The sequence below is a fragment of the Podarcis liolepis genome (genome assembly GCF_965112155.1).
Source record: "Podarcis liolepis genome assembly, chromosome: Z".
Classification (NCBI taxonomy): Eukaryota; Metazoa; Chordata; class Lepidosauria; order Squamata; family Lacertidae; genus Podarcis; species Podarcis liolepis.
Genome location: NC_139570.1, coordinates 37,054,791 through 37,067,799, shown reverse-complemented (window position 1 = coordinate 37,067,799; position 13,009 = coordinate 37,054,791). Strand labels below are relative to the sequence as shown.

The window sequence follows — 13,009 nt, the reverse complement described above, 5'->3', positions numbered from 1 at the left end:
TAACAATTTGACAAAAGATATGCACTGGGAATTATATCTATTTCTGCTGCTGGTTCTGTTATTTATTTATTTGATTCTTATTGTTTATTATTTAATATATTTTTTATATCACCTTCTCCTATTCACAAATCTTTTTTATTATGATCATACACAGATCAGCCACTAAATTTCAATCAAACAAATACAGTACAAATGTTCAGTTTACAGGCGAGCAAAATAATATTTGGAATTGAGAATCTCCCAAATTGTGATTCAAGGTGGCTTACAATGTTTACTAGAAATAAACTAATCATGCTCATTCTTTCAATGAGTCTCTTTTAGGTAGAATTGGATTCATCCCTGAAACTAAGGTTTCAGACATTTGTGGTCTTACACTTGGATTTTCTAAAAGAAAAGAAAAATGGAGATTATAAGCACCCATCACTAATTGAGAACAGAGCTATGGAGTCTTGCCAAAACTGATGCTAAATAAATATCAGATAGGCACAGCCAAAATCTGCTGTGAAAACTTGGATAGCACCCCTAATGCCAGTACAAGATCCTTAGGATGCCTGCCCGGGCTGCCCTTGGGGTTTATTTGCATGTGTGTTTGTGTGTATATACAAACGTGTACACACAAGCACAGGTGCAAAATGCTGTGCTATTACTCCTAACTCACCAGAGATACAAAATTCCAGACAGATTTTGGTCCTGCTAATAAATACAGAGGATGTCAAATTTGAGCTTACACCAAAAACATTATGAATACCAGCAGGCTGACGGACAATGGAAGAATATAATGCTAACTGAAAGTGAATGCTTTTGCATGATGCTCCAGAACTCATTCACTACATGTAGTATATTGTTCCACTTGGCGAATCATGAAACCACAAATTAATATGCCAGGGGAAACCAGCTTTTTTTAAAAAAAATAACCCTCCAGTTCAGTCAATCCTGGAATAGTATTAAAAAATTGAATATTAGACAACTGAGCAGAAATAAATGAAATATGACAACTGATTTTTATTATGACTAAAGGAACTTGCTTCCTGTACTAAGAATATGTTCATATAAAAAAATGCTAAAATCTCAACTGAAGTTGCTGAGAAGCTAAGCAGTTGGTAAGCTATAAATGTGTTTATAGTTTTTCATTTACACTACAATTTGACATTAAAACCAAGCTTCTCTTTCGGTTTGATTCATCTAGGCTGTATGCCTCCTGCGTTCAGATGCTTGTGAAAATCATTTATTTATTTGGCCAGCAGCCATGATCTCTTATGAAAATATGTTTTTGGCTCTCTAAAATTAATGTAGATTATGTACATTAGTTTGATGCCACACACTTGATGACATAGGAACACAGGAAGCTGCCTTCAAACTCTATGGTTTTATTTCCTCTTCAGATTAAAATATTTGTGGTTTGGTGCAGTTATTTGTTCCCTAGAATTTTCCATCAAATTTCCATATGCAACCCATGAAAATCTTAGCCATTTACATTGGTTGAGATCCAAACAACTCTACAATGAACTCCAGGAGAGCACACTGGGGGTGGAAGGTCTGTTTTCTATTTCAATGCTACACAGCAAACTGCTATTAAATCTGAAAGGGTGGAATCAGAAGCCATTTGTGATGCCGTGTAGAAGTCAGCCCTTTGCAGACTTCTGCAAAAATAGATTTGCTGCAAATCCTGTGTATGAACTTAGCAGCTCTCCAGCTTAGGACCTTAAAAGACATTTGGTTCAGAAAAGGACAACCAAAATGATCAAGGGGCTGGTACAACTCCCCAATGAGGAAGAGTAGCAATATTTGGGGCTTTCTAGTCATGTTGTGGAGAAAGTATCGTATTTTTCCATGTATAAGACGCCCCCATGTATAAGACTCCTCCTATTTTTTTGAACCCAAAGCTGAGAAATTAAGAAGTTGCTCAGCTTTTGGGGGGCGATCACCCTAAAGTTGTTCAGCTTTTGGTGCCGATCGCAGCCCCTGCTGCTCGGCACTGACGGGACACTGCGCTTTACTGCTGGAGAGCCTGAAGTCTCCCTATGCAGCCGTGAAGAGAAGGCCCTGGATGCACTTTCCTTGCAGTGCTCCACTTGGTGCCCTTAACCTTACATGGTTTGTGGTGCAGCGTGGCGCAGTCTGGCGACCTGGCACCTGTGCATGCACAAGAAGGAGTGGTGCGTGTTACTGGAGGTGGGGGGGGGGAGAGAAATAGGCGACGCTTATCTCTGGTAGCAAAAGCTTTCATGGCAGTTGCGGAAAGATCAAGGAAATCAGTGGAAATATTTTTCCATATATAAAACAACCCTGAATTTTTTGACGAACAAAAATTAGCAAAAAAATGCGTGTTATACATGGGGAAATACGGTAGTTAGGAAGGATACTAGAACTCAGTGTCCTCCAAGGAACTCGAATATTGAAAGCTTAAGTACAGACCAGAGAAAGCACTTCTTAACAAAGCACATAGTTAAACTATGAAATTTCCACCTGCAAGAGTAGTGTTGGCCACCACATCACACATCTTTAGAAGAGGATTAGACAAGTTCATGCGGGACAAGGCTATCAATGCCTGCTAGCCACAATGGTGATGCTCTACTGGAATTGCAGATGAGGAGATCACTGTTGTGCTCTTGAAGTGCTAGCAAGTTTCCCACTGGCCATTTTGAGAACAGGATGCTAGGCTAGATAGACCATTGACCTAAATCTGAACCTTTACCCTGACAGATGACTTTTAAGCTTTTGCCAGCATCTTCTGATCAATTATTAGTAGTTAAGATTTTTTTAAAGCACATGCTTTTTCCATCTCCCAACCAGGAACTTGCATTTTTGTGTGTGTGCACCACCACTTTTGCTTGTATAAAACTTTAACATACCAGTAACATTGCAGAGGTCCCATTTGGCCTTGATAAGTGGATGGACATTTCAGGAAACATTCTATCAATGCGGCTGATCACATCATCAACGTACCTAAAAAATGATCAGAAGCATTAAAAAAGAAAAAGATGAAAAGTCTAAACTGAGAATGTGGGTGCATAAATGAAAGCTATCTCTACTCTTTAACAGCTCTATCAAGATCCTCTCATCAATACCCTTGCATTTTTTTAACTGAGTCATACAAATTCCCAACACATTTTTTTACTTTGCCAGCTAGTTTTTAGGTTTTGCCTGTACCACATGAAATAAAAAAGCACAAATATTCTTTCCTCTCCTTCCCTGGAACATTCCTTATATAGAATCATAGAATAGAATCATAGAGTTGGAAGAGACCACAAGGGCCATCGAGTCCAACCCCCTGCCAAGCAGGAAACACCATCAGAGCACTCCTGACATATGGTTGTCAAGCCTCTGCTTAAAGACCTCCAAAGAAGGAGACTCCACCACGCTCCTTGGCAGCAAATCCCACTGTCGAACAGCTCTTACTGTCAGGAAGTTCTTCCTAACGTTTAGGTGGAATCTTCTTTCTTGTAGTTTGGATCCATTGTTCCGTGTCCACTTCTCTGGAGCAGCAGAAAACAACCTTTCTCCCTCCTGTATGTGACATCCTTTTATATATTTGAACATGGCTATCATATCACCTCCTCTTCTCCAGGCTAAACATGCCCAGCTCCCTTAGCATTTCTTCATAAGGCATTGTTTCCAGGCCTTTGACCATTTTGGTTGCCCTCCTCTGGACACGTTCCAGTTTGTCAGTGTCCTTCTTGAACTGTGGTGCCCAGAACTGGACACAGTACTCCAGGTGAGGTCTGACCAGAGCAGAATACAATGGCACCATTACTTCCCTTGATCTAGATGCTATAGCCCCTTTCTTCTCATATTCCCTCTCTGTTCTTTAGCACTGCTCTTCTAAATTGTGATATGCTACTGCACATCTGTAGTTCCTATGTACAAACCAACAAAAGTGGCAGCTCTTCATGATGTGCATCTCTGAAAGCCACCCCCACCATATGCTGTTCTGACCAATCAAGATTCTCTAAGCAATCTTGTGGTCAAACCTGCTTGCAAAGCTGCTTTCAAAACAGGGGTTATATTCAACTTAGTTCTACTCACTGTAGACCCACTGAAACTAACAGGCCTAAGTTCCCTGTGTCTTTTTAAATTTATTTTTAAAATGGTCTACTCTGAATTGGTCCAACAGTGGGTACAGCCCATGGACAACTGTATTGCCATGTGTAAGACATTTTTTAATGTACAGTCAATGATCACTTTGCTTTGCGCAGGGGTTCTGTTCCCAGGCCCTGCACATTGGCGGACTACATATAAGTGTAGCCTTCCCCGTCCCCACCCCGCCTCCATTCCGCCCTGTTTAGTGACATTTTTAAGGTCACTTCCAGGTTTGGCACTGTGCTCATGTGCATCATTCAGACACACATTATTTAGCTGTTGCCTGTATACACATTTAAGTTATCTGGATTGGCCCTTGCATCAAAATTCCAAGTAAAACATTTGGCCCAGTAATGGATGGGAACAGTGTGTCTCATCTTTCTGAGCTACATGCCTTGACACACAAATTATCATTGTGCACATATAGCAATGCTCCTCAACAGACTATTTTAGCACCTGCCCAATCAGCTCCTAGTAATCTAACTCCTAATTAAAAGGTGTAAAATAAAATGAAGAGATGAGAAGACTTGTGGGTATCTTTCCCAAAACAGTAATCCTCCAGGAATGCTGTGCCAGGAAACATACACATTTTTGGCCTTAATTTAGTGTTCATTTTAAGTGCTGGCAAGTTTATCCTGCTATCATAACACTCCATTAATCACAAAATTCACAGGAAGGCAGCCGGCTAGCCAGCCAGCCAGCCAACTCCTTCAGAAGCCTAGAGGATCCCAAGATTACTTCTTAGTATTATAACCCATGCTTTAATTCTTAAATTTTGCCATTAAAAATAATTAAAATCATACTTAGCAAGGTGAATAATTTTTGCAGAAGTCACCAGTTTTTCAAGCAGTGTCTGTCTCTATCTATCTATCTATCTATCTATCTATCTATCTATCATCTATTTTTAATAATAATTTTTATTAGTTTTCAATTACAGTCCAATAATAGCCTCATAACAAGACCAATTTATAATACAATTATTAATACCAATTGTTCAAATACTGAATTATATAATTTATATAAAGTGGCCCCCGGTGTGCTAGATTTGATGATTTTTTTATTTCTCCATTCCAAAATCTTATTAATTTCAATTACATTCCAGTCATAATAATAATCCCTCATACAACAACTACAATATTAATAACTTCTATTCATGATGACACATTAAATGATTTATAAAACTACAAGTGACTATATCCTTGTTCTTCCTGTGTGGGGCAATTATTCTGTCCATGGTGTTTCTCCCCGTCCTTGTAAGATGTTATGTCTTTCTTTCTCCCAGTTGTTGCTGTTATCCATGATGCCTTGGGTGGAGTTGATATCCCATTGTTGTTCCAGAGATTTCTCGATCACTCTGTCCTATGCTTCATTGTTTTGCAACTTTAACAACAGCTGTAAAAGTCACCCTGCCCCAGTAAATACTACCTGTTGTCACCATTTTTCCTGGGAAGAAGAGTGGTCTGTCGAAATGCAGATGACTTTATAAAGAACCTTATCAGTTCCTTGGCAGTTGACAGACTCCTTTCATCCTTCCTTCCAGCTGAAGATATATGAGCAATTATACTTCCAATTAAATTCAATTCCAAGTCCTCTTAGCGTTATTCAGTTTACTTCGTAAATAATAAAGGATGGGGAAGAGTCAGCTCTAAGTTTCCATCGTAAACCTTTTGCAAAATAGAGCTTCCCCCCCTTTTTACCCATCAGTTCCGTTTGATGTTATACTCCATATTTATAATCCAATTTCTTCCATCCTTGCTTGTACAAATATAATTTGAACTAACATTCAGAGGAGGGTTGCCGAATCATAAATGTAGAGAATAAAACTTTAAACAAAGAAACTGTAGGCTCCTTTCCCCCTCACTGTCCTTTGCTCTGAATGAAGTCTTTTCTGAAGTTCAAACTTTAAAGTCCTTGCAGTTGGTTTGTTCCGCAGTTTGTGATCTCATCTCTTCTAGCAAATGCCTGTATTTTAGTCCAATTAAGCTCTAAATAACAGCAGAACCTCTGCTTCTTAATAGCAGCATTGGAGGGTTTTTAGCAGGTGAAGTGCTTCTGCACTCAGCGCCTCCCTGCCCCATGCATTCCATGCCAGAGTGAGAGCCAAGTACTGAGACAAACTGTGAGTGAAGTCCGTTCCCCACGTCCCTGGGGGGAATTTGCAAGGATAATTACCCTCTATCATCCTTGTTTTTCCTTCGCCAACGATCTCCCGCTGTCATGGGGGCTGCCTCCATTAATGCAGAGCAGAACTGGATGCCCTATCTATCTATCTAGCTTAAAAATACCTGATAGGACAGCTTTTACCACCTAACAGGCAGAAGGTGCTTCAGAAGGCTTATATTTGGCCAAAGTGTAGAATCCACCAATTCATTTTGTGGAGGGCTGGGAGTAGTACAGAGAAAGATCAGGAATCAAAAGTTAAGGACTATTTCAGAAGCTGCAGCTTTGTAAACAGGTAACATGGCATCTCTTCCCCTCTTTCTCACATATAAACTTGTCCCCAAAGAGAATGCAGAAAGGCAACACTTTAAATGCCTTTCAGTTCTACACTGGACAGATGGCTTAGTTCTTCAGTATGACCTTTTAAAATAAACTGGATTAGATCCAGTGATCCGATGTTAGTGTTATGTTTAGTAGCTCAGGCACCGTTTAAATAGCGTTTCTCCCACACAGTGTGTAAAATACATGCTGTTCATTTTTCACTCCACATACAAAACCTAAGAATCGAATATATATATGTATCAAACTTTTATTTTGCTTTATAGGAGAGAGAAGAAGACAGTGCTCTGATAGCATGTTTTGTTTTTCCTTTTCAGGAAGCCAATTACTGTCACGAAGCACAGGGCTGGTCATGTGAATGGTTGAACATCATATATTGCCAAGAATTAGTCAAGTATTTAAAGCACATATTTATTAGAAAGGGAACACATAAAGAAAATGTCAGTGGATTTAAAATACAACAGTCTTAGTATTTAATCTTCTAAAGCATCTTAGGGCCTCACATACTCCCTTTCCCCCTCTACTCTCAATTGCATAGGTTCAATGAACTACTTTCTCTTCAGCACCGAACTATCACTTCCCATTCCATCCAAGCTGCCAACAATGGTTTGTGTTTGCCCTTCAAACCAGAATTGCAAACTCTGTCCAAATTTTACTGTTATGTTCAGGACAATTATTTTCACCAGTTAAGAAATGGGCATCTTAGCCAGAATTACATGTACAGTGGCACCTCGGGTTACATACGCTTCAGGTTACAGACTCCGGTAACCCAGAAATAGTGCTTCAGGTTAAGAACTTTGCTTCAGGATAAGAACAGAAATCGGGCTCCGGCGGCACGGCAGCAGCAGGAGGCCCCATTAGCTAAAGTGGTCTTCAGGTTAAGAACAGTTTCAGGTTAAGTACGGACCTCCGGAATGAATTAAGTACTTAACCTGAGGTACCACTGTATCTTAATAGGAACCGTCAATTTCTATCACCTAATATGGCTGTTCCCCCTCAAGTGGGGAGCACCCCCCCCGCTATCATGCTCTGATTGTCTATGCATGGGGGCATATAAGCTCCCCCCCTCCCCAAATGAATTACAGCACCTGGTTCCACATCACAGGGGAAACTTATACTTGTTGAGTAAGAATCACAGAGGAAGCTTATACTTGTAAACTCTCCTCTACTGATGTGCTCCCAGGTGTGGAGAAGCAGGAATGGGACTGTGAGGGTGACCCAACTCTGATTTTCACATGACTGTAAACTTGAAGGAAGGAGAATTCTTCAGTAGGGTTCTACTCCCTGTTCTGCCAAAGACTTCCATTGTGCATGAAGGTTCATGTTGCCCCATCTTTGGACATGGGTACTTTATAAGTTCAACTGAAGATTCAGTCTTAACATGTCATGTCCTTACCTACTGAATTGAAATTTAACAGACATGTGACATACAACAGCTCCACATATCTCTTTAGGTGGAACGGAACATCAATATCCTAACAATGACAACCTGATGTATCTCCGGTGTTCTCTTGAAGATGTGCCTCCCCAAATATATGTGCTAAGGAAAACAATTGTGCCTACCTTGCTGCTGGGGGTACACACTGTACTATTTGTTATACAGTGGTACCTCAGGTTAAGTACTTAATTCGTTCTGGAGGTCCGTTCTTAACCTGAAAGTGTTCTTAACCTGAAGCACCACTTTAGCCTATGGGGCCTCCTGCTGCCGCCACGCCCCCGGAGCACAATTTCTGTTCTCATCCTGAAGCAAAGTTCTTAACCTGAGGTACTATTTCTGGGTTAGCGGAGTCTGTAACCTGAAGTGTGCGTAACCTGAAGCGTATGTAACCCGAGGTACCACTGTAGTAACAAACAGGATTGCTCAGTTTCATTAACGTGCAGCTATTCTATATTACACCATGTAAACATAGAGCAGCCTCTCAAGCAAGTTTGTTTTCCACAAAATTCCATTTTCCCTGCCTCACTTTTGCCTCTGGGTTAGATATTATAGGGTCAATGGCACCTCTCAGCAGGACAAGTTGGTCATGAGCCTCCAGCTTCTGACATCTAGTGAAGGCATCTCTAGTATGAGTAGGTACTTTCTTACAATAACATCTATATACATATGTTAAAAATACTGAAGACTTCTGAATAGGGGAAGTGCTGTAGAGGACTTGCTCAGCATTAGAGGAACTGGTTTGCATACAAAAAGATCCCCAGCATCTCTAGGTAGGGCTGGGAATCAGCCCTTGTTTGAAGCCCTGGAGAGCCACTGCCAGTCAACATAGAAAAACAGTGAGCTAGGGGGATGAATGGTCTAATATAAGGGAGCTTCCTATTCTTATAAATGCATGCAGGAGACCTATTGCCACTTACTACCATTCTCAGTGCCAAAGTGTTTTAATGGCAAACTTGTTTCTATTAGGAATATTATTTTATTTACAACATACTATGATTCCTGGTGGGCAAGGAGAAGCAATGCAATGCTCACGGAAGAGGATGAACTGATGCCCCAAACAGCACCTACTGCATCTGGTACTAAAAATGGGCCATAAACAAAACTGTCACAATTCTCATAATGCTGATTTGAAAACTGTAGATATAGTTTATTATTCCTGGGGTGAAAATAAAGAATTTAATTCAAACAGTGCCTCTTAAGCAAGCACAAGCATGTTTGCAAGTGTGGCTCTGCAGCAGGTTTTCCAGTGACATGAATTAACAATAGTTATTAAAGCAGTGATCTCTGCCACCTCTTGCAAAATGACACTTCATGCTTGGAGAAGCAGTGAAAGGATCTTCAACGAATTCTCATGCTGTGAAAGCCTCTCCCAGATGTGACTATCAGCCAAGAACGTGTGTTTTGAAGACTGAAACCTCTCTGCACAGCTCCATATTACAAAAAAAAATAAATTTGAATTAATGGCATTTAAAAAAAACACCGGTTTCTTCTCGGTGCTGGAATGCATGCTTTACAAACTGAAGGTTCCCCAGAGTCAACTCTGTCCCAGCATCACCAGATGCAGCTGCCAGAGTACTGTCTTTTGGTTCCACTTAGATCTTCCACAACGCCTGTTTATTTAAACAATTTATATATATTAGTTAACTAGAATAGTCTGGAAGCGGACTACAAGAAATATGTTACATATAGATAAGGTAGAAATTGGTTAAAATGATAGAATTAGACTTCAGTTAAAATGCCTGTGGTAATAAATGGTGGCTATGCTCTGCCTAAAAAAGTTAAGAGGCAGGAATGCTTCTGCATAGCAGTTTGCTGAAATCCACAAATGAAGAGTGCTTTCTTGTTCAGCTCCTGCTTACAGGTTACCCGTAGGCACCTGGTTGGCCAGTGAGAACTGGATGCTGGACTAGTTGGACCACTGGCTTTATCCAGCAGGCTCTTCTTATGTTCTTAAAAGAGTCTTCAGTAGGTGCTGGAAAATCAACACCAAGCAGGCCTGTTGGACCTCACTTGGAAGGGAGTTCCAAAAAATTGCTCCCACAATACTGAACAGAAGGTTCATAATGGGTATTAGTCATGAGGTACCACTAAGTATGACTTTCCATGATCAGGCAGGACTATAAGGGATCAGGCAGTCCTTAGGGTATCCTGCTAAGGGCCTTTTAAAACAATACCTTGGTAAAAAAAACAAAACAAAAAAAAAAACCTAGCCCCAAACTGAATTGTTAAAAGCTCACACGTCAAAATTTTAAATATTCAAAGTTAACCTGATTCATATTCCTAAAAATGACACATTTTCTATCAGGTTTTTCTTTTTAAAATCAAGCTGTATTAACATCTGCTCGTACAGAGACATCGACATCTTGCCATTTCTAAACTTTATAGCAGCCAACAAAATTATCTTTATTCATTTAGTTAAAGAGAGTCATACTCCATGTTCCTGCTCTTCAGACTTCAAGGCAGTTTTCAACCAACAGAACCATCAGATCCAAATATCAAAGAAATGTCATATAAAAAGGGGAAAGCGGCAAGACTAACAAAAACATTTATCCATCAAAGGCTTGGTGGAGTGAAAGTTTTAACTTGGTACCATGAAAACAGAAGAAATGGCACCAAATATTTCTGGAGGAAGCCTCACCTAAATAGGGTGCTACTACAGGAAAGGCCCTTCCCAGGTCATCAAATCTAACATTGGAGAAAGGGGCACCTACAGAAAATTATCTCCTCATATAGTACTTGTAACCTACACCATCAGTACCCACTGCTGCAAGCCTGGCTGGATTCATCTAAAAACTAAAGCTATAATTAAAATTTTGAATTTAGTTAATTACCAAATGATGGAAATATTTGGAAATCCAGAGCTCCAAAATGGCAAGTGGGACCACTTTGCACCACGTAAACATGCAATTAGGGGAATCAGATTCTGGTATGATTATTGTGAACAGAGGAAAACAGGCTGACAGGACCATTGCCACATAATACGGTAGCTATTGCTGAAAAAGCCCCTGCTGGCGCAAACTGCTGTCCGACCGCTCCATCCACCTTCTATCTTGCAAGGAGCTCTTGTGGATTGCAAAATGTATTTATTTATTTATTGCTTCCCTACAACTGACTTTTAAAAAGGCTGCAATCTGTTGCACGGTAAGAGTGAACCTCATGCAACTCAGTTGAAGAAGTCTGAGCAAATAGGTATAGGGCCATGCAGCAAACTTTCTACAGGGGAGCTGCAGGGAGAATGTAATTGGTCAAGGGAGCTGTGGACTCAAGCAGGTTGAAAACCTCTGCGCTAGAGGATGGTGGAGTCCTAATAACAATGCTTTCTATCTCAGTCAGTTTTCTATTTGCTTGTGGTGCAACTTCAGAGTTTGGTAAGAAGCTCATCAATCGGCCAAAGTGAAATCAAGAACAATTAAGGGTAGGAAGTTTGGCCAAGATCTGCTCTCTCTGTAAGGAGATGCCTTTCTCAGAAAGATCTCACGGTCTACATAAACCAGCTTCTACCCATCCACTCCAGTCCAGGCTATTTCCCGCTTCTCTAAATGCTGCATGAGAGCAGATAGGAACAAGAGGAGAGATGATAATCCTGTTGAAGAGATCTAGATGGCAAGGCCTTTCAGGCACAGGAGCGCATCTAATTGTCTTTTGCAGTGCGTCTCTTGCAAGCATATAATCAGTGGTTTTCCCCTCTTGAGTGACATTTGTACCCTGCATCTTTTAACAGGAGAATTTAACCTGTTGACATTTAAACTGAGTATCTTTATTTTTCCAGTATCATCCATTATTCATTATTGAATTGTTGTTGCATATGGCAGCATGGAGGCAAAGAATGCAGTTTGCGTCAAGAACAACGGTAATAGTAAGCATCTAATGGAGTGTAATTGGGAAAGGAGTACGGCAAGGCTGTATATTGTCTCCCTGCTTATTTAACTTATATGCAGAATTCATCGTGCGAAAGGCTGGACTGGATGAATCCCAAGCCAGAATTAAGATTGCCGGAAGAAATATCAACAACCTCAGATATGCAGATGACACAACCTTGATGGCAGAAAGTGAAGAGGAATTAAAGAACCTTTTAATGAGGGTGAAAGAGGAGAGCGCAAAATATGGTCTGAAGCTCAACATCAAAAAAACGAAGATCATGGCCACTGGGCCCATCATCTCCTGGCAAATAGAAGGGGAAGAAATGGAGGCAGAGAGAGATTTTACTTTCTTGGGCTCCATGATCACTGCAGATGGTGACAGCAGTCACGAAATTAAAAGACGCCTGCTCCTTGGGAGAAAGGCGATGGCAAACCTAGACAACATCTTAAAAAGCAGAGACATCACCTTGCCAACAAAGGTCCGTATAGTAAAAGCCATGGTTTTCCCAGTAGTGATGTATGGAAGTGAGAGCTGGACCATAAAGAAGGCTGATCGCCGAAGAATTGATGCTTTTGAATTATGGTGCTGGAGGAGACTCTTGAGAGTCCCATGGACTGCAAGAAGATCAAACCTATCCATTCTGAAGGAAATCAGCCCTGAGTGCTCACTGGAAGGACAGATCCTGAAGCTGAGGCTCCAATACTTTGGCCACCTCATGAGAAGAGAAGACTCCCTGGAAAAGACCCTGATGTTGGGAAAGATGGAGGGCACAAGGAGAAGGGGACGACAGAGAATGAGATGGTTGGATGGTGTTCTTGAAGCTACCAGCATGAGTTTGATCAAACTGCAGGAGGCAGTGGAAGACAGAAGTGCCTGGCGTGCTCTGGTCCATGGGGTCACGAAGAGTAGGACACGACTAAACGACTAAACAACAACAACAACAATGGAGTGTAGCGGCGTATGCTGCCATGGTGAAAACTACTTTTAAGAATTGTTTAGAAGGGGAACGAGATCCCCTTCAATACTTAACACCATTCCATGTTTCAAATGCCATATAAGGGGCCACTGAAATTTTAAATCTGTGTCTTTCACTCATCCTGTGCTTATAAGATTCATTAAGTGCCGTATTTT

The 13,009-nt window shown here is 40.7% G+C and overlaps 1 protein-coding gene across 5 annotated transcripts in view; it reads right to left on the bottom strand.

Moving 5' to 3' along the window:
- MED27 (mediator complex subunit 27) overlaps positions 1-13,009 on the bottom strand; it is a 180,949-nt gene that overhangs the window by 57,427 nt on the left and 110,513 nt on the right. For all 5 annotated transcript variants that reach the window (XR_014521528.1, XR_014521529.1, XM_083485592.1 and 2 more), the window contains exon 4: positions 2,853-2,946. Coding sequence is in view for 3 of the 5 variants with exons in the window: in XM_083485592.1 (XP_083341718.1) it covers positions 2,853-2,946 (94 nt within the window). In the remaining 2 variants the exon portion in view is untranslated. The remainder of the gene's footprint in view (positions 1-2,852; positions 2,947-13,009) is intronic.